The 22500-nt window shown below is 44.9% G+C and overlaps 1 protein-coding gene across 1 annotated transcript in view; it reads left to right on the top strand.

Moving 5' to 3' along the window:
* Positions 1 to 21600, top strand: part of LOC311118737 (uncharacterized protein) — a gene marked incomplete at both ends in the record, with an annotated part of 78410 nt that extends 56810 nt beyond the window's left edge. The window contains 6 exons of the mRNA XM_084193521.1: positions 6457 to 6647; positions 7001 to 7092; positions 17236 to 17386; positions 18375 to 18487; positions 20790 to 21376; positions 21433 to 21600. Coding sequence (XP_084049647.1) covers positions 6457 to 6647; positions 7001 to 7092; positions 17236 to 17386; positions 18375 to 18487; positions 20790 to 21376; positions 21433 to 21600 — 1302 coding nt within the window. The remainder of the gene's footprint in view (positions 1 to 6456; positions 6648 to 7000; positions 7093 to 17235; positions 17387 to 18374; positions 18488 to 20789; positions 21377 to 21432) is intronic.
* Positions 21601 to 22500: the final 900 nt, after the last annotated feature.

Genomic DNA, 22500 nt, shown 5'->3' with positions numbered 1-22500 from the left:
GTTGATTTGTGGTTCATCCATATGGCTTTAATGTACGCATGAATATATAAATGATCATCAAAATGCCTTTCCACCTTAAGAAATGATCAAGTGCAACCTGAATTAATTTAGTTTCTTGTTCAATTGACTGGTCATGCTGAAATCCTGAATATTTGTTTATTCGGAAACACGCACACAGCACATATATACACTACACATCAAATCCACATTTTAAACTACCGTGTTGTCAGGATGTAAAATAAGCCTATATCCTGTGATTTTACTGTTATCACCCGAGTGGCGCAGCGGTCTAAGGCACTGCATCTCCAGTGCTTGAGGCGTCACTACAGACCACCTGGTTCGATTCCAGGCTGTATCACAACCGGCCGTGATTGGGAGTCCCATAGGGTGCCGCACAATTGGCCCAACTTCGTCCGGGTTTGGCCGTTGTAGGCCGTCATTGTAAATAAGAATTTGTTCTTAACTGACTTGCCTAGTTAAATAAATGTAAAATAAAAAATAAAAAATAAAAATCACCCTTTAAAATGACTCATTGGATAATGAGTCATGATGTGGTTTTAATCCTACTAATAAGATCTTCATGCTCTGTAATTGACTGTCTATGGTGTATTAATGAATAATCATCTAGTGACCTTTTGGCTTATCAATGCCACTTTCCCAAGCGGGCAAAGCTGTTTGAAATGACGGCCAGTTCATAACCAGCACAGAAGTGGCTTTAATATAGTTGTAATGAATTCATTGTAGCTTATGCTCATGTAGAGGTGCTCCTTATTTCAGACATTTCTTGAAAGATTATAGAATTCCTAGAATTTAGTCAGCCACCACATGTACAAAAAGCTCAGCCCGTCACTGAGATATAGATTATCTTCTGCTGACCACCTTGAAGCGATTTTCCACCTATATTTGCTATGCCCAGATAAAAGTCAATATAGAGAGGGGCCATGAAGAATTGACCAGTCAACCCTTATATCCACAGAAATCTCTACCCTTACAGAAAAACCACATGATTTCACATGCAGAAAATCACGTGATTTCACATGTGGAAAATCACACGATTTCACATAGAATTTCACTTGTTAAATGATGTGAAAACGTTGTTTTTGGAACACTTCACGTGATCACGTTTTCACATGTTTAGTTTCATGTTTATCACATGTAGCTTTACGTGTTGTCAGCTGTTATCACATTAACTTCACAGAAGATCACGTGAAATTCATGTGTTTTTTTCCATAAGGGTAGAATACTGATCCGTATTTGTATGAGACTCAGTTGGCAACAGCACGGGCTCAAATACATATTTTCACCCTTTTGAGTCCTTGTTTGAAATAAAGGGTACATGATAGCACATGAAGGATTACTTGTCTTATTCTCTTCAAATGTATTATGAAGTTATGAGTAATGGTAAAAAATAAAATAATAATTGCACTATTTCGGTACAACTCTGTCCTTGAATTTCACTGTGGCGTTGGCCCCCTCTGTCAGATAACAGACAAACAATACCCCAAAGCATGTGTGCTGAGCACCTGTTCTTCTGGTAGAATATGTTTCCAAAACACACGCATATTTATTGAAAATGTTCTTGTAAAAATAAAGAAAAACCCTGGAATTAGTAGGTGTGTACGAACTTTTGACTGGTATTGTACATTACACTGCTTTGACCTGGAGGATATTAGCCAGGATGGTAACTACAGTAAAGACCAGTTATACTGGAGGATGATAGCTAGGATGGTAACTACAGTAAAGACCAGTTATACTGGAGGATGATAGCTAGGATGGTAACTACAGTAAAGACCAGTTATACTGGAGGATGATAGCCAGGATGGTAAGTACAGTAAAGGCCAGTTATACTGGAGGATGATAGCTAGGATGGTAACTACAGTAAAGACCAGTTATACTGGAGGATGATAGCCAGGATGGTAACTACAGTAAAGACCAGTTATACTGGAGGATGATAGCCAGGATGGTAACTACAGTAAAGACCAGTTATACTGGAGGATGATAGCCAGGATGGTAACTACAGTAAAGGCCAGTTATACTGGAGGATGATAGCTAGGATGGTAACTACAGTAAAGACCAGTTATACTGGAGGATGATAGCCAGGATGGTAAGTACAGTAAAGGCCAGTTATACTGGAGGATGATAGCTAGGATGGTAACTACAGTAAAGACCAGTTATACTGGAGGATGATAGCCAGGATGGTAACTACAGTAAAGACCAGTTATACTGGAGGATGATAGCTAGGATGGTAACTACAGTAAAGACCAGTTATACTGGAGGATGATAGCCAGGATGGTAACTACAGTAAAGACCAGTTATACTGGAGGATGATAGCTAGGATGGTAACTACAGTAAAGACCAGTTATACTGGAGGATGATAGCCAGGATGGTAACTACAGTAAAGGCCAGTTATACTGGAGGATGATAGCTAGGATGGTAACTACAGTAAAGACCAGTTATACTGGAGGATGATAGCTAGGATGGTAACTACAGTAAAGACCAGTTACACTGGAGGATGATAGCAAGGATGGTAACTTCAGTAATTTAAGGTAGCTAGTGGAAAATGAGAGACCTGGGAGAGAGTCTGGCGCTAACTGTTAATGAGGCATACCCCTGCCTCGTAGCAGCAGTTAGCAGCCACGCACGCACACACACGCACACACACAGACACCCGCACGCTCACAAAAACCAGCCTCAGACTGCATCAAAGCCTACATCAGACCAAACAAGGGCTTTAAAATTAATGAATGGCTTTGGCTCCGAGGGGTAATTTTCCATCATCAGCATTGGCAAACCCTATTGTCAGGGACTGAATAGGGAGGGAGGGGGAGAGGGAGAGAGCACACCGTTGTTGGCTGGATTTATCCTCATTAATTCTCAGATCACAGTCGACTCTCTCTCTCTCCCTGATAATGCTCTCTCTCTCTCTCTCTCTCTCTCTCTCTCTCTCTCTCTCTCTCTCTCTCTCTCTCCCCCCCTGATAATGCTCTCTCTCTCTCTCTCTCTCTCTCTCTCTCTCCCTGATAATTCTCTCTCTTTCTCTCTCTCTCTCTCCCTGATAATTCTCTCTCTTTCTCTCTCTCTCTCCCTGATAATTCTCTCTCTCTCTCTCTCCCTAATAATTCTCTCTCTCTTCCTGATAATTCTCTCTCTCCCAGATAATTATCTCTCTCTCCCTCCCTCATAATGCTCTCTCTCTCTCTCTCTCTCTCTCTCTCTCTCTCTCTCTCTCTCTCTCTCCCTGATAATGCTCTCTCTCTCTCTCTCTCTCTCTCCCTGATAATGCTCTCTCTCTCTCTCTCTCTCTCTCTCTCTCTCTCTCTCTCTCTCTCTCTCTCACTGATAATGATCTCTCTCTCTCTCTCTCTCTCCCTGATAATTCTCTCTCTTTCTCTCTCTCTCTCTCTCCCTGATAATTCTCTCTCTCTCTCTCTCCCTGATAATTCTCTCTCTCTCCCAGATAATTCTCTCTCTCTCCCTCCCTGATAATTATCTCTGTCTCTTCCTGATAATTATCTCTCTCTCTCTCTCTCTTCCTGATAGTTCTCTGTCTCTTCTTTATTCTGTTCTGTTTTGGGGCTTCTCCTCAGGGTAGTGGTTTAACCATTACTCATAGCCTGTCTTTCCTGGAGACCACCCTCCGTCAGATCAAACAGGCTGGTCTATTGGGACTCAAAGTCTAACCAATGTTGATAGATGTCTCACTTCTAGCAGTTTTTGATAAATCACAACAACAACCTTATAGAGGCGGATTTCTGGGATGTAGCCATTTAACAGTGATCTGGCTGTCTGATTTCTGGGGTGTAGCCATTTAACAGTGATCTGGCTTTCTGATTTCTGGGGTGTAGCCATTTAACAGTCATCTGGCTGTCTGATTTCTGGGGTGTAGTCATTTAACAGTGATCTGGCTGTCTGATTTCTGGGGTGTAGCCATTTAACAGTGATCTGGCTGTCTGATTTCTGGAGTGTAGCCATTTAACAGTGATCTGGCTGTCTGATTTCTGGGGTGTAGCCATTTAACAGTGATCTGGCTGTCTGATTTCTGGGGTGTAGCCATTTAACAGTGATCTGGCTGTCTGATTTCTGGGGTGTAGCCATTTAACAGTGATCTGGCTGTCTGATTTCTGGGGTGTAGCCATTTAACAGTGATCTGGCTGTCTGATTTCTGGGGTGTAGCCATTTAACAGTGATCTGGCTGTCTGATTTCTAGGGTGTAGCCATTTAACAGTGATCTGGCTGTCTGATTTCTGGGGTGTAGCCATTTAACAGTGATCTGGCTGTCTGATTTCTGGGGTGTAGCCATTTAACAGTGATCTGGCTGTCTGATTTCTGGGGTGTAGCCATTTAACAGTGATCTGGCTTTCTGATTTCTGGGGTGTAGCCATTTAACAGTGATCTGGCTGTCTGATTTCTGGGGTGTAGCCATTTAACAGAAGAGACAGATGAGAAGAACTACTAGACAGGTGTATTAGGGAATGCTTGTGATTATAACAGGGTTTTGAAGACCGGATGGGGCTTTTTTTGTCAACAAATGGCAACGTTTGTCACACGAGAAATACAGTACATAAAGCATGATGAGTTTCTCTAATGCTCTCTCTGCCCCAAATTTCTGGAGTCCGAGTCAGTCTCTTAAAACTGTCTGCGTCACTACCCTCAATAAACTTCCAGGCATTAGAACAAGCCTTCCTGAAATGTCCCATAATTGCCTGCTGACATGGATGATATGAAGCAGGATATCATGCTATACAATGAGCCATGTAATAAAGGTGTATGATTCAATTCCTTTCAGCCAGGCTTCTTCTCTTTTCTCTGTTTCTCTCTCTACCTTCAGTATATTGTGTCATTTACATGCTTCACAGCCTGTAGCAAAGCAATCATATTTACCCCTTTACAGCCCATAAACGTGAGAGGTGTGAGGGCTTTTAACAATCGCAGGACAATATATTTTTTTAACAATTCCTTTTAAAACCTAGCGCATTCACAGAGCTATAAGGGACTATGCTGTTAATGTGTAATTTCATTATGGGTTTATATGTGACTTTGTTTCTAAATACTACAGTATTTAGGGTCATGCAGGCTTCAGTGTGTAAATATACATGTTCACTGACTGCAGTTAGTTTGAGTTGTAGTCCAACACACTGCCAGAGGGGCCAAGTGGACAGGTCATTTTACAGTATACAGTTCAATAAGCATTACGATGCTACTTTGGAAATGATGTAGGAAGAAACGTTTTCGCTCTTATGAAATCTGTCAACAGTCCTTCCTCATAAATACGTTTCCAAACATATAATTCTTCAAGAATGCTTTGATGGAAAAAGTATTTCCCATCATGCCTTTAGATTTTCTGCCAGTCAACAGACAACCTTATTCTAAGAGCAGCTTCTACAACCCAAGTCTCCATGGCCCTATAGTGTTTACCCATTGGAGTGCACCAGCACATTGGTTTTTCATATCATTTTTTTCCCCAGTAACTTCACCCTGGCTTTAATTCCGCTCTGGTGAATGCAGACTGATCAATCTTTCTCAGTTACCATCTGTATGTCCTTAGCCATTCTCTTTGTACTGTACTCTACAGTCTGGCTAGTGGATAGTCAGTATCCTAAGTGAATTAGAAAACTTAAATATCCTTTGTGTTGAGTGTTCTTGCTTGCATCTGCTTTAGTAAATATTCAGACAATAACCATGTCCATGTTTGCAACTGTTTTGAGTCCTTTTCTACCCCAGTTTGATGAATGTAAGGTTTTTGTAGTGTATGCATGTTTAGCTAGTAAAAGCCTATATACTGACACGTAAGGAGATTTGTAGGGGGCCTATATATTTTGTCAGTCATGGTATACCAGTGATGAACTCTCAAGCAAACCAAAGAAACACAGCTCCCTGCCTCCTCTGACACTCTGTAGGAGGGGCAATCACAATCAGAAGCCTTTGATACATTATTTCTGTTCAGATCCATATTTCATATTTCTATGAAGAACACTAAGACTCCGTCCCAAATGGCACCCAATTGATCAAAAGTATTGCACTATATAGAGAAGAGCGTGCCATTTGGGAGGCATCCTCTCTATGGAGCATAATTACATTTCAAGTCTGGCGTTATGACTTCTCACACACACACACTCAGTTGAAGGGTCCTTTTGTATCATTTTACCCCTCTAGAATTAAAATGCAGACCCCCTGGCGCTGTTTCATAGACTGACATCTCAATAGGGATGACGTGTTGAATCGCAGCTGAATAGTGACGTACCAAACAGACAGTTTTCATATTTGTTTCAAAGCACTATGCAGGTACACAGTATGATACAGACAATATTTAGGAGAAAAATGAATACCTTCAAGACAATAGCCCAATTTCTCAGCGCTCTGTACTGTGAGGGTGTTGAAAGATTTCAGAAATAATACACGTTTCTAAGTTGCCCTCCCTCTCCCCGTCCCTCTCTCACACCCTGTCCCCCTCTCCAGACTCCAGCTACGTCCAGTACTCTGGTAATTCCTACTTGGAGTTTGAGGGCATGGACCTTGGTGCCAACAACAACATCACTGTGAGGTTTCAGACCCGGGAGGCCCAGGGGACCATCCTGTACGCGGACCAAGGAGTAGTGACCAGGGGCTTCTTTTTCATCAAGCTCTTCATTCAGGAGGGAATGCTACAGGTGAGGCTTTCTCTGCATCCCAAATGGCATCCTATTCTCTATATAGTGCACTAATGTGGGATGCCCTATGTGCTCTGGTCAAAAGACTACATGTTTCGAGTCTCTATGAAGTCTTTGATGATTTTGCTGTTTCATTGTTGTTTACAGTACTGCCTATGTTGGCTGATATAGCCTATAATTGCAAATGTTTTGTGGACCATAGTGCTTTGTGCTATGTTTTTATCCCAAACAAATGATGCATCATGTAGCAGACTATTATCACACCCTGTTCTGATGCATCATGTAGCAGACTATTATCACCCTGTTCTGATGCATCATGTAGCAGACTATTTCTTCTCTGTAATGTGTTTCAGTATGTCTTCTCCTGTAACCGAGAGGAAGGGATCAGAAGGATCAATACATCCATCCGCGTTAACGACGGCAATCCATACATCGTCTACGTCAGGTGGATTTACTTTCTTAGAGATTTGGGGCCGCTTTTCCCAACACAGAATAAGCCTAGTCCTGGACAAAGAAGTGCTTTGAATGGAGAATCAGGACTAGGCTTAATCTATGTCTGGGAAACCGCCTCTTAAAGGTCCAATGAAGCTGTTTTCATCTCATTATTAAATCATTTCTTGGTAACAATTAAGTACCTTACTGTGATTTTGTTTTCAATTCAAATTCTTAGCATAGAGCAATGTCTCAAGCAATAATTTTGCTAGGACTGTCTGGGAGTGATCTGAGTGGGGAAGGGAAACTGAAAACTAGCTGTTATTTGCAGAGAGGTTCAGAACTCTCTTTCTTATTGGTTTATTAACTAATTTACCGCTTGTCACCAGGCAGGCCAAAACTCCATCCCACCAAAACAGGCTGAAATTTCAGGTGGTCTTTTCATACAGCTCTTACACTAAAAGGGCATTATCATCATTTTCACAATTTACAGTATTATTCCAACTTCATAGTGTGGAAATGTATATAAAACACAGGAAAATCCAGTTATTCACTGCACTGGGCCTTTAATGAAAACATAAGCCTACTCCATAGAGGCTCGTACATGGTTAAAACAAGTTGTAACAAAGCATTATACCTGTAGGCTTAGTACCAAAGTGGTTCCCAAACATGCAATGACATGGTAAATACAACATCATAAGTCTGATGGAATTAGCTTGAGATATGAATTTGTACCGATAGACATGCCCAATATGTCCCTAAATTGTTCTGGGGGTTTCAAAATACAATATCCCAAATGAATGACAAGAGTTAGGCAGTTTCAAAATGATAAACTGATCAGTGCTCTAAAGTAATAAAACTGGCCCTGCAGCTTCAAAATATTTCTCATTTAAGGCTAAGGGCTGCTGGCTGTGACTTGATCCCCCGCCAATTCTTCATCTTAAGTGTATTAATCTGTCATATCTGTTTTTCAATAGAATAAAAACTAGCATCACTTGAAAATGCAACAGCAGCACAAATCCATCATTATGCCCAGGCAGCAGCCCTAAAACACCCTGGCAAGACAGAGAGCTGGCATAACCAGTGTAGAGACAGGGAGCTGGCATAACCAGTGTAGAGACAGAGAGCTGGCATAACCAGGAAAGAGACAGAGAGCTGGCATAACCAGGGTAGAGACCGAGAGCTGGCATAACCAGGGTAGAGACCGAGATCTGGCATAACCATTGTAGAGACAGAGAGCTGGCATAACCAGGGTAGAGACCGAGAGCTGGCATAACCAGGGTAGAGACAGAGAGCTGGCATAACCAGGGTAGAGACAGAGAGCTGGCATAACCAGGGTAGAGACAGAGAGCTGGCATAACCAGGGTAGAGACAGAGAGCTGGCATAACCAGTGTAGAGACAGAGAGCTGGCATAACCAGTGTAGAGACAGAGAGCTGGCATAACCAGTGTAGAGACAGAGAGCTGGCATAACCAGTGTAGAGACAGAGGGAGGGGAGAGGGAGAGGGAGTGAGAAGGGAGAGGGCAAGAGCGGGAGAGCTGTCATAACCAGAGTAGGGAGGAGGGAGAGAAGGGAGAGAGGAGGAAGAAGAGAAGAGATGGAGAGCAAGAGAGAGAGAGCTGTAATAACCAGCATGTAAGGAAGGAAAGAAAGAGAGAAGGGAAAAGGGGAGGGAGAGAAAAGAGAGGGGGAGAGGAGAGAACAGAGAGGGGGAGAGAACAGAGAGGGGGAGAGGAGAGGACAGAGAGGGGGAGAGGAGAGGACAGAGAGGAGGAGAGGAGAGAACAGAGAGGGGGAGAGGAGAGAACAGAGAGGAGGAGAGGACAGAGAGGAGAGGACAGAGAGGAGGAGAGGAGAGGACAGAGAGGAGGAGAGGAGAGGACAGAGAGGAGGAGAGGAGAGGACAGAGAGGGGGAGAGGAGAGAACAGAGAGGGGGAGAGGAGAGGACAGAGAGGGGGAGAGGAGAGGACAGAGAGGAGAGGACAGAGAGGAGGAGAGGAGAGGACAGAGAGGAGGAGAGGAGAGGACAGAGAGGAGGAGAGGAGAGGACAGAGAGGGGGAGAGGAGAGAACAGAGAGGGGGAGAGGAGAGGACAGAGAGGGGGAGAGGAGAGAACAGAGAGGGGGAGAGGAGAGGATAGAGAGGGGGAGAGGAGAGGACAGAGAGGAGAGGACAGAGAGGAGGAGAGGAGAGGACAGAGAGGAGGAGAGGAGAGGACAGAGAGGGGGAGAGGAGAGAACAGAGAGGGGGAGAGGAGAGAACAGAGAGGGGGAGAGGAGAGAACAGAGAGGGGGAGAGGAGAGGACAGAGAGGGGGAGAGGAGAGGACAGAGAGGAGAGGACAGAGAGGAGGAGAGGAGAGGACAGAGAGGAGGAGAGGAGAGGACAGAGAGGGGGAGAGGAGAGAACAGAGAGGGGGAGAGGAGAGGACAGAGAGGGGGAGAGGAGAGGACAGAGAGGGGGAGAGGAGAGGACAGAGAGGGGGATGGGAGAGAACAGAGAGGGGGAGAGGAGAGGACAGAGAGGAGAGGACAGAGAGGAGGAGAGGAGAGGACAGAGAGGAGGAGAGGAGAGGACAGAGAGGGGGAGAGGAGAGAACAGAGAGGGGGAGAGGAGAGAACAGAGAGGGGGAGATGAGAGAACAGAGAGGGGGAGAGGAGAGGACAGAGAGGAGGAGAGGAGAGGACAGAGAGGGGGAGAGGAGAGGACAGAGAGGAGGAGAGGAGAGAACAGAGAGGGAGAGAGGAGAGAACAGGTCTCCAAGCTTCACCTCGACTAAAGCAAACATGTAGTGATGGGCTGATGACCACAGCCTCCTCCATCTCTGTCTGATCTGACCCAGAGATAGAGCCACCACTGGGACAGGGATGGGCCTCCCTCCCTCCCTCCATCCTTCCCGCCCTCCCTCCCTCCCTCCTTCCCTCTATCCATCCCGACGTCTCTGCTTCATCCACCTGTCCACCTGCCTGCTTCATTATGCTGTTTTAACGTTTTAATAGATCTTCCCGTCAAAGAGTAGGGCACTAAATAGGGAACAGGGTGCCATTTGTAATGCTTCTCAAGGACTCTGTCTGTCTGAGGGGCCTGGTGCCCTCTGGCTGGAGGCCAGGCAGTCCTCTTTCTCTGGCAGAGCGATCCTAAATTAACCACCTCCCTCCCTCCACATCCTGCATCCTCCCTCCCTCCCTCCCTCCCTCCTCCACATCCTCCATCTCTTTCTATCCACGCCGGCTCTGGAGGAAGGACTTATGGAGCCCCGGGTCTCTCTCTCTCTCTCGCTCCCTCTCTTCTCTCTCGCCCCGATAGTTGTGCCACAGATACCAAACGCCACACAGCCAGCCTGCAAATTACAGGTTTAACAAATCAGGCTTCATTGCTTCCTAGACCTCCCTCCCTCTCTCCATCCTTCCATCCCTTCCCTCGACGGGGGGGGGGGGTCAGTAGGCACCAGGGAGGGAGGGATAGAGGGATGGAAAGAGGGATGGAGAAAAGGGGAGCACATCTGTGGACAGAGTACCCTCCAGCTGCACATAGTTATTCCAGAATCTCCACTTAGGTAATTATCTGCTCTCCCCTGTTGTTTGGAAAAGGGGCTGAATTAGCTTCGGAAAATCTCCCAGTGGATCCTTGCGGCTCAGCTCAGTGACGGCTCAGGCTCCAGTCCAGTCCAGTCCAGAGCAGGCTGGCTGTTCGACTCCAAAACGCACAAGGTGTCTGAAGAGGGGAGGGAAGAAGGGAGGAGGGGAGAGGGGAAGGAAGAGGGGAGGGGAGAGGGGAAGGAAGAGGGGAGGGGAGGGGGGAAGGAAGGAAGAGGGGAGGGGAGGGGGGAAGGAAGGAAGAGGGGAGGGGAGGGGAGGGGGGGAGGGGAGGAAGAGGGGAGGGGGCAAGGAAGAGGGGAGGGGAGAGGGGAAGGAAGAGGGGAGGGGGGAAGGAAGGAAGAGGGGAGGGGAGGGGGGAAGGAAGGAAGAGGGGAGGGAAGAGGGGAGGGGAGATGGGAAGGAAGATGGGAGAGGGGGAGGGGAGATGGGAAGGAAGATGAGAGAGGGGAGGGGAGAGGGGAAGGAAGGGGGGATGGGAGATGACAGGAGAGGGGAGGGGAGGGGAAGGAAGGGGGGAAGGGAGAGGGGAAGGGAGAGGAGGTGAGGGTATGGGGGGAGGAGGGGGGAAGGGAGAGGGGAAGGGAGAGGAGGGGAGGGTATGGGGGGAGGAGAGGGGAGAGGGGAAGAGGGGAGAGGGGAAATGGAAGGGTATAATAAATGAAAGAAAGGGTATATGTGCCCAGAGGAAAGTGGAATAAAAATACCTTGAGGTTAAATGTGGCTCTGCCTCCCTGTTTCATCGGCCTGCCCTTTGTTGTGGTTGCTGCTGTTTATGGAGCGGGATAGTGATTGGATTATACTCATGGCGCCCTAAATAGTTGAAATAGCTTATTGTAAAGGAGTGTTAGCACAGATAATAATGTAGATGATGTACTGCATTTGTGAAACATGAGACCTTATTCTCAATCTCCATACCACCAGAGGCAATATTATCAGATAGGAGAGTAAAAAAAATTAACTTTTAACAGATATCAGTTTAAATGATAAGATAACTGCTGTATCTGTAGTGCAGCCTTACATATTATGACATGACAGCATCTAGTGTTTCGTCACTTTGAGCTTTGATTGATGCATGAAATGATCCCTGAGTAACTGTGTCATGTTTGAAAACACATTGATATCATATGTTTAAGTCTTATCTTTAGTTAAATATTTCATTATCACTCATGCTAAGAGTTAAAGATGTGTTCCAGAGGTGTTGTCTACTCTTTAGCCAGTAGTTCTGAAAGTTGCTCTCACCAGCCAAAACGGGTCCCCGAAAGTTGGGCACTATTGTGTACAATGTCATCCAATGCGTATGATATGTTATGAATTCCAATTTGTACAATATGTTACGAATTAGTAAGTGCATTCGTACAATATGTTATGATTTTGTAAGTGCTTAAGATCCCGTTCTCTTTAACATGTCCACTAGCATACTACTTAGAAGTCATGTCAGTACTTCATACTATGTGATATGTTAGTGTGGATATTGGAACAGAGCTAATGTGTCTATAATCTAAATAAGGATATAATAAATACCATGCCCTGGTATTGGTTATGCTCTAGCAAAGCAATTCAAGCCTTAATGCCTGCTGAGTCATGTGACAATGATGTTTGGATGTGGTCGGATGACATATTGGTAGACAGAATGTGGTCGGATGACATATGGCTAGAGAGGATGTGGTCGGATGACATATTGGTAGACAGAATGTGGTCGGATGACATATGGCTAGAGAGGATGTGGTCGGGTGACATATGGCTAGAGAGGATGTGGTCGGGTGACATATGGCTAGAGAGGATGTGGTCGGGTGACATATGGCTAGAGAGGATGTGGTCGGATGACATATGGCTAGAGAGTATGTGGTCGGATGACATATGGGTAGAGAAAATTTGGTTAGATATGGGTAGATGGTGCCTAAGTGTCTCAGAGGGGTAATCCTGATCACCAGTACTATTTTTGCTCTACATGGGGAATGTATAAACAATTTATAGTGGCCTAATTCATGGTAAGATGCGTTGGAGCATAGATTGGGAATAGGCGTTGGGAATAGATGTGATGATATGATTCAGTGTGTACATTACATTAGCTAGGTCTAAGACATCATGTTCCTGCTCCTGTGTGTTTGTGCTGTAATGTTATGTTGAGCCTCCAAGCCTCCAAGCCATGCTGTCAGCCTTGCTGCTCTTAGCAGGCATGACTACCTCTGGTTGAAGAGAGAGAAAGTGAAAGAGGGGAGAATGGAGGGATGGAAACAGAGGGAGAGAGTAAATGAACTCAAGAGGGAGGGAGGGAGGGAGGGAGGGAGCTGGGGGAGGGAGGGAGGGAGGGAGGGAGAGAGAGAGAGAGAGAGAGAGAGAGAGAGAGAGAGAGAGAGAGAGAGAGAGAGAGAGAGAGAGAGAGAGAGAGAGAGAGAGAGAGAGAGAGAGAGAGAGAGAGAGAGACCCTCTCACATGTCACTCCAACTGTCATTTTGAAAAGATTGAGGATAGCTGGCTGAAGATGGAGGGAGACGAGAGGATGTTGTTTGTGACTGTCACGGTTGAGCATCCAATCAACAGAGACATATTTTAAATCAAGTGGAAGAGAAAAGACACTATAGGAAGTAGACAATCGATCAGGGGCTGAGTCCCAAATGGCACCCTATTCCCTATATAGTGGGTCCTGGTCAAAAGTTGTGCACTATAAAGAGAATAGGGTGTCATTTGGAACAGAACCACAGCCATAAGATGACACGCTGGCGTCGCTCTCTGTAATGTATTCAGGAGATGATGCCACTGTGCTGTTGTCAATATTGAAAGGACAAACATGTCATTGGTCTCTTAGCTTTTAAGTCTAAATATTCATGTTAGATTAGGTCATGTTCATAAACCTGTAATTTGTCATGGCTTGTGAAGAGCTTCTTCTGCCGTATGTAAAACAAACTGAAGCATGCACAACATGAGTGTATAGCTTAAAACAAACCCCTCAGAGCACCTTTCAAGAAAACATCTCGCAATTATAACACAGATTCAATCTAACCACTGCAACATCATGACTCTAAGGCAAGAGGCCATGTTTGTACTTGATGCAACCCTGATGAAGCTCTATTGACCCAAAACATTAGTTATAAGAGATCCATTCAACGGTGGGACGATGTTAAAGATTACCAAAGTGCTGGAGTTTCTTATTTTTCAAAAGGATATGTTTCAACATCATTAGGCTGTACAAGCCAAAAGTATAAATGAAAGTTGACTTATTGCAGCATGTATCACGTAAGCTACAACATTAGTCCAGAGGGGTAATATACTAGATTCAACTCAATGCTGTATACAATATACACTACATGACCAAAGGTATGTGGACACCAGCTCGTCGAACATCTCATTCCAAAATCATGGGCATTAATATAGAGTTTGTACCCCCTTTGCTGCTATAACAGCCTCCACTCTTCTGAGAAGGCTTTCCACTAGATATTGGAATATTGCTGCAGAGACTTGCTTCCATTCAGCCACAAGAGCATTAGTGAGGTAGGGCACTGATGTTGGGCGATTAGGCCTGGCTCGCAGTCGGCGTTCCAATTCATCCCAATGGTGTTCGGTGGGGTTGAGGTCATGGCTCTGTGCAGGCCAGTCAAGTTCTTCCACAACTATCTCAACAAACCATTTCTATATGGACCTTACTTTGTGCACAGGGGCATTGTCATGCTGAAACAGGAAAGGGCCTTCCCCAAACTGTTACCAAAAAGGTGGAAGCACAGAATTGTCTAGAATGTCATTGTGTGCTGTAGCGTTAAGATTTCCCGTCACTGGAGCTAAGGGGATTAGCCCAAACCATGAAAAACAGCCCCCAGACGATTATTCCTCCTCCACCAAAACACTATACATGCGGGCAGGTAGCATTCTCACTCCAGAGAACGTGTTTCCACTGCTCAAGAGTCTAATGGTGAGCTTTACACCACTCCAGCCGACGCTTGGCATTGCGCATGGTGATCTTAGGCTTGTGTGCGGCTGCTCGGCCATGGAAACCCATTTCACTAAGCTCCCGAAAAACAGTTATTGTGCTGACGTTGCTTCCAGAGGCAGTCTGGAACTCGGTAGTGAGTGTTGCAACCGAGAACAGACGATTTCTACGCACAAACTATTTATTTTTACGTCTTCAGCACTCTGCGGTCCCGTTCTGTGAGCTTGTGTGGCCTACCACTTCACGTCTGAGCCGTTGTTGCACCTAGACGTTTCCACATCACAATAACAGCACTTACAGTTGACCGGGGCAGCTCTAGCAGGGCAGACATTTGACGAACTGACTTGTTTGAAAGGTGGCATCCTATGACGGTGCCACGTTGAAAGTCACTGAGCTCTTCAGTAAGGCCATCTACTGCCAATGTTTGTCTATGGAGATTGCATAGCTGTGTGCTCGATTTTACACACCTGTCAGCAACGGAAGCCGAATCCACTAATTTGAAGGGGTGTCCACATACTTTTGTATATACAGTGGGGAGAACAAGTATTTGATACACTGCCAATTTTTCAGGTTTTCCTACTTACAAAGCATGTAGAGGTCTGTAATTTTTATCATAGGTACACTTCAACTGTGAGACGGACAAAAATCCAGAAAATCACATTGTATGATTTTTAAGTAATTAATTTGCATTTTATTGCATGACATAAGTATTTGATACATCAGAAACGCAGAACTTAATATTTGGTACAGAAACCTTTGTTTGCAATTACAGAGATCATACGTTTCCTGTAGGTCTTGACCAGATTTGCACACACTGCAGCAGGTATTTTGGCCCACTCCTCCATACAGACCTTCTCCAGATCCTTCAGGTTTCGGGGCTGTCGCTGGGCAATACGGACTTTCAGCTCCCTCCAAAGATTTTCTATTGGGTTCAGGTCTGGAGACTGGCTAGGCCACTCCAGGACCTTGAGATGCTTCTTACGGAGCCACTCCTTAGTTGCCCTGGCTGTGTGTTTCGGGTCGTTGTCATGCTGGAAGACCCAGCTATGACCCATCTTCAATGCTCTTACTGAGGGAAGGAGGTTGTTGGCCAAGATCTCGCGATACATGGCCCCATTCATCCTCCCCTCAATACGGTGCAGTCGTCCTGTCCCCTTTGCAGAAAAGCATCCCCAAAGAATGATGTTTCCACCTCCATGCTTCACGGTTTGGATGGTGTTCCTGGGGTTGTACTCATCCTTCTTCTTCCTCCAAACACGGCGAATAGAGTTTAGACCAAAAAGCTATAGTTTTGTCTCATCAGACCACATGACCTTCTCCCATTCCTCCTCTGGATCATGATTATCATTGGCAAACTTCAGACGGGCCTGGACATGCGCTGGCTTGAGCAGGGGGACCTTGTGTGCGCTGCAGGATTTTAATCCATGACGGCGTAGTGGGTTACTAATGGTTTTCTTTGAGACTGTGGTCCCAGCTCTCTTCAGGTCATTGACCAGGTCCTGCCATGTAGTTCTGGGCTGATCCCTCACCTTCCTCATGATCATTGATGCCCCACTAGGTGAGATCTTGCATGGAGCCCCAGACCGAGGGTGATTGACCGTCATCTTGAACTTCTTCCATTTTCTAATAATTGCGCCAACAGTTGTTGCCTTCTCACCAAGCTGCTTGCCTATTGTCCTGTAGCCCATCCCAGCCTTGTGCAGGTCTACAATTTTATCCCTGATGTCCTTACACAGATCTCTGGTCTTGGCCATTGTGGAGAGGTTGGAGTCTGTTTGATTGAGTGTGTGGACAGGTGTCTTTTATACAGGTAACGAGTTCAAACAGGTGCAGTTAATACAGGTAATGAGTGGAGAACAGGAGGGCTTCTTAAAGAAAAACTAACAGGTCTGTGAGAGCCGGAATTCTTACTGGTTGGTAGGTGATCAAATACTTATGTCATGCAATAAAATGCAAATGAATTACTTAAAAATCATACAATGTGATTTTCTTGATTTTTGTTTTAGATTCCGTCTCTCACTGTTGAAGTGTACCTATGATAAAAATTACAGACCTCTACATGCTTTGTAAGTAGGAAAACCTGCAAAATCGGCAGTGTATCAAATACTTGTTCTCCCCACTGTATAGTGTATACCCAGAATCCTTGGAAACCCTGGTCTTATTCATTAGTACTCGTCTCACTCAGCTCAACCTGTTTTCTGTGTGTGATAATATTAAGAAGGCAAAACAGTCATGAAATAAGCATTAGGACAGCTTAGCTCTTAAAGTAATTGTGTACTCCTCAGGCAAGCCAAATAGACTCCTATTAGAATAAGGCAGTTTAGCCTTATAATGTCCATCGGTGATATTTATGTAAAACAACTTCATTAGTTTTGAATATTTACATTCATTAAGCAAACATATGACAACCCTTTAAAAATGTTGGTTTTCTAATAATACAGAGACTATTCCAATATGACGTTTAGTTGTTTTTTAAATGTCTGGTTTGGAAATGTGTAGCTAACATTTGAGAACATCTGTATTTCTTTTGAGCATATTTCATGTGAACATATTTCCTGTGAACATATGACCTGTGAACATATTTCCTGTGAACATATTTATTGTGAACATATTTCTTGTGAACGTTTGTTCCAGACAACACCTGGCGCCATGCGAAGCGGAGCTGGTCGTGTCTGGGTATGAGAGAGTCAGAAGCCAGCCCAGCAACTACTGGTCAGGACTCGCCATACAGAGAACAAGCCATCTGTTTATAGGAGGCTTGCCTCGTCGATACCTGCCATATCAGGTTAGTTAGTGTGGTTTCTGAGGTCTATACCTATTGACAATACATACCGGTAGTAATATATGTCGATGTCTTCAACTTTATTCAGTGATATACTAAATAATTTAATCCCTATACCATCAAATCCCAATCAAATCAAATTTTATCCCACTTTGTAACAATAAATGTGTACATTTTTGTACTTTTTATAGGCAATTTACATGGTCTTTTTCTTTTGTCGCTGACACAACCTTCTCCTCTCCTTGGAGTATAATTTACTACATACATGTACAGAACACCCAGGTGTTTAACATAATACCCAGTTTCTGGTACTTCTATTGTAATACATAGAATCCTGTTATATACCATTAGCTCCAGTACTCTTCTTAGGCCTAGTGTAAAACACCCTATTCCCTATATAGTGCACCACTTTTGACAACAGCCCTATGGGTCCTTGTCAAAAGTAGTACACTATGTAGCGGGTATGGGGTAATTAGGGACACACCCTATAGCTGCAGGATGACATCGTACAACCCTGAGTGTCTGTTATTGAATTAGCCCGTGTCAGGGATAATGCAACGTATGTCAGGGATAATGTAATGTATGTCAGGGATAATGTAACGTATATCAGGATAATGTAACGTATGTCAGGGATAATGTAACGTATATCAGGATAATGTAACGTATGTCAGGGATAATGTAATGTATATCAGGGATAATGTAACGTATGTCAGGGATAATGTAACATATATCAGGATAATGTAACATATGTCTTCAATGAAGAAGGTTCTAAAGAAGGTCTTGTACTTCTATAGCGATACGGACTGTCTTATACAAGTTGCCTTGTGCCTAAAATATGACACTCCTACAAAATGATGGATTGGTTATTAGGTTCCTTCCAATATGTTGAGAACATCAGTCAGTTCTATATTACTTTTCAGTGATGTGTGTCCTGGTTGCCTCCTTATTGAAAGCAACAGTCTAAAAAAAGTGTTGTTTCTGTCGCCCTAAGGGAGCCCAACCCTTCTCCAACTACACCGGCTGCATTGAAATAATTGAAATTAATAATCTGCGGGGATTCTACACATCCAGTGCCATTGCCGGCAGCAACGTAGACAACTGCAGGTAAAATAATTAGATTTTCAAAGAGTCACTGGACTTAATAATATTTATTTCCCTCTTTGGGGCCCATTTGTCCTCCAGTGTTCCTGTTTGAAAGAAAGAAATAACTTTATTTTTTCTCTTGGGATATGTGCACATGTATGCAAGCGTCACGCACATACACACTAACACAGACGCACACAGACGTCAATTATTTTTGACAATCTCAAAGCATGTTTATATGCAAGGTGTGTGTGTGGGTGGAGAGATACAGCATTGCAGGAGGGGGAAAATGAATGGTATGTGCCATAGCCTTAACACAGCCTTATATAAAATGCGATAACATTATAGTCTAGTCTTTAGTTATGCAGTAATAGCGGAGGCCATTTGTGGTAAATTCCTTTATCAGTTGTATCACCAACTGTAGATACAGTCAAGATATGATGCGACTATTCTCCGAACACCACAGCCATGGAATGGAGCATAGTGATGTAGAACAATGGTGTTCCATTGGTTGAAGGCTTGTTCTTAGTGTTACATTCATTGGAGTGTGTTGATAGGATGGGCTGCTGCACTCACTGTGACACAAACACACACACACACACACACACACACGTACACACACACAAACACACACAAAGAGATGCTCTGCTTTTTTGACACCACACTCCACAAAGCAAGTCCTGCAGGTCCTAGTTTAATCTTATCTTGATTATTGTCCAGTCATGTGGTCAAGTGCTGCAAAGAAAAACCTAGTTAAGGTGCAGCTGGTCCAGAACAGAGCGGCACGTCTTGCTCTTCATTGTAATCAGGTGGCTAATATAAATACTATGAATGCCAGTCTCTCTTGGCTAAGAGTTGAGGAGAGACTGACTGCATCACAAAAAAATAAAAATAACAATGTGTTTGAAATTCCAAATTGTTTGCATAGTTAACTTACACACACCACTGACACACACATTTACCCCACCAGACATGCCACCAGGGGTCTTTTCACAGTTCCCAGGTCCAGAACAAATTCAAGGAAACATACAGTGTTTTACAGAGCCATGAGTGCATGGAACTCCCTTCCATCTTATATAGTGCAAGTGAACAGCAAACCTGGTTTCCAAAAACAAATAAAGCAACACCTCACGGCACAACGCCTCGCCCCCATGTGACCTACTTGTTGTGTGTATGTACTGACATGTATGTGTAACTGATAGATGCACACACACACACACTACATGTTCATGTTTTTAAATGTATGTTAGTTGTAAAGTATTTTGTCTCTAATGTCTTTTTCATTATGTGTTGGACCCCAGTAAGACTAGCTGTTCCCATTGGCGTCGGCTAATGGGGATCCTAATCAATAAAAACACACTCACACACTCTGTTAAAAACCCTTGCTGATGCATGTGTGTGGATTAAATTAGGGTACCATCCCAAATGGTACCATATTCCCTATTTAGTGCACTAGCCTACTTTTGACCAGGGCCCTTGTGCACTATGTAGGGACTAGGGTGCCATTTGGGACCCGTCCTATACGTTGAGATTCATAAATATCTGTCCATTGTATAGGTTCCTGTGGGATCGCTGCAGTTAAACCATGAATGTATTAAGATGCCTCTGTTACTAGGAGGCAGAAAACCCTGACCTTCATCGCATGACTAAAATATACCATAGAGGGCCTGGATACAGACAATTAGGAGGTGTGTGAATGTGTGTATCACGCTTTATCACATACCTATTTTCGGGACAATGGTCGTCTTGGTTGTTTTTAGTGAGATCACTACAACACTGCATTATGGATTTACTGGGTTAAATCTATATTTGGATTCAACAGAGTGCTACCTTGTGAGCCCTTACAAAACTGTTTATCTCTCTACTGGTCAATGCCAATTAATTTTCTGGTAACACGATTTTTCTTTACATGAAGATATGTACAGATATGGAGTATTACTGTTAATACTGCCAGTGCAGTCTTAAGCTCAGTATTCCTTGGCAAGCGGCTAAGAGACAAGCACGTTTATTGCAGATGTATAAGCTATCTATAAACGAATAATGAACAGTTTCTAACCTACTTAGAGTTAGAGTCCTTTATAAAGTATACTTCATGTAAAGTGTTCCTTTCTTTTGGTGAGTTATTGTACTCTATTAATACTATTCCAGGTCTCTATGGGCCCCACCTGGTACCCCACAAGCCTTCACCAGAAGTCCATATGATTGGACCACCAGATCCACCACTACCACTCCCAGAGTCAACACATCCGAATGGACCACCCAATCTGCCACCACTCTGAGAGGTCAAGATTCAGCAGGAGTCAACACATCTGTATGGACCCAGCCACCACCATCCCGACTGCCACTGGCTCCTTCCCGCCCCTGGCAACCGGCTCCTACCCGCCCCTGGCAACCGGCTCCTACCCGCCCCTGGCAACCGGCTCCTACCCGCCCCTGGCAACCGGCTCCTACCCGCCCCTGGCAACCAAGTTCAGTTCCTACCCGTCCCTGGCAACAAACTCCAGGTCCTACCCGCCCCTGGCAACCAGCCCCTACCCGCCCCTGGCAACCGGCTCCTACCCGTCCCTGGCAACAAAGTCCAGGTCCTACCCGTCCCTGGCAACCAGCCCCTACCCGCCCCTGGCAACCGGCTCCTACCCGTCCCTGGCAACAAAGTCCAGGTCCTACCCGTCCCTGGCAACCAGCCCCTACCCGCCCCTGGCAACCGGCTCCTACCCGTCCCTGGCAACAAAGTCCAGGTCCTACCCGTCCCTGGCAACCAGCCCCTACCCGGCCCTGGCAACCAGGTCCAGTTCCTACCCCTCCCTGGCAACCTGCTCCTACCCGTCCCTGGCAACCAGTTCCTGCCCAGCCCGGGCAACCAGCCCCTACCCAGCCTCGGCCACCACTGCCAGCTCCTACCCAGCCCTGGCAAACAGCCCTTACCCGGCCCTGGCAACCAGCTCCTACCCATTCCCCACCACCAGCCCCTACCCAGTCACCAACAGCTCCCACCCAGCCACCACCACCACCAGTCTGCCATGCCGCCCTCTGTCGTAACGGTGGGACCTGCCATGAGCTGCGGAGGCCCAGTGGAGCTCTGTCCTTCTACTGCGACTGCCCCCTACACTTCACTGGACGCCTCTGTGAGAAAGGTAGATATCTATGGTTCTGTTACACACTATTTACACTAGGCAGCATACCACTTAGAATAAAACAGTGTATTGGCAGGGCTCTAAAGTGCGACCACTATGGTCGCATAGGCTCCTAAATATTTTGCTGTGCGACCTGGAAATTTTATTTGGGATCACCAGTGCGCCTAGAATTAAAATCACCCAGATAATAATTGTTGTAATGATTAAGCTTCGCTTTACCGCAGCCTCCGAGTGCCATAGAGTCCTCTCTCTCCCGCCGCGGCTGCTTGCTTCCAGTTCCCGGGCCAGACACAACAAGCCCCACCCCTGTCACTCAGGCAGGCAGCACACAGTTCCTCCACGCTGTTTATTCTGTCAGCGTGCTGTCAATCTATCCACTCTACCAAAACTACAACGATGCTGCTTTCCACACTGCTTCTAAATACGAATCCAGATGTTTTCTATATTATACTATTATTTGGTGTATCTTGCTCTGTGCAAAACGCAAGTTAGTTAGTTAAGGTAGCTAGCATGTGCCTAACATAATGCTAATCGCTAATGCTAATCACTAACTAGCTAGCTAAATGCTAGCTACCTTAACTAACTAACTTGTGTTTTGCACTGACAAACACTTTGGTTCCTTCTCTGTCATAACTCCTACCTGGCTTTTTCATTTGTTTTCATGCCAAACAACACCTACCATAGAATTACAATGATCATTCTATGTCTATGATTCCAACAGTTCACCCAAGTGTTTTGATCTATATCGCAAGTCAAATCGCAATATTTGGTTGAAAAATCGCCCATATCGCCCTAACGACCTGGTAACTTTACCAGTAAATGCAAACATTTGGTGGCACAGAAAGAAAGGAGAAGTTATATTTTCTTCCTTCACATAGGCCCAATGTAGGCTATATCTCA

Source organism: Coregonus lavaretus (assembly GCF_964263955.1).
Source record: "Coregonus lavaretus genome assembly, contig: HAP1_SCAFFOLD_2435, whole genome shotgun sequence".
Lineage (NCBI taxonomy): Eukaryota > Metazoa > Chordata > Actinopteri > Salmoniformes > Salmonidae > Coregonus > Coregonus lavaretus.
The sequence above is the reverse complement of the archived record's forward strand: the minus strand, read 5'-3'. Positions and strand labels throughout refer to the sequence as shown.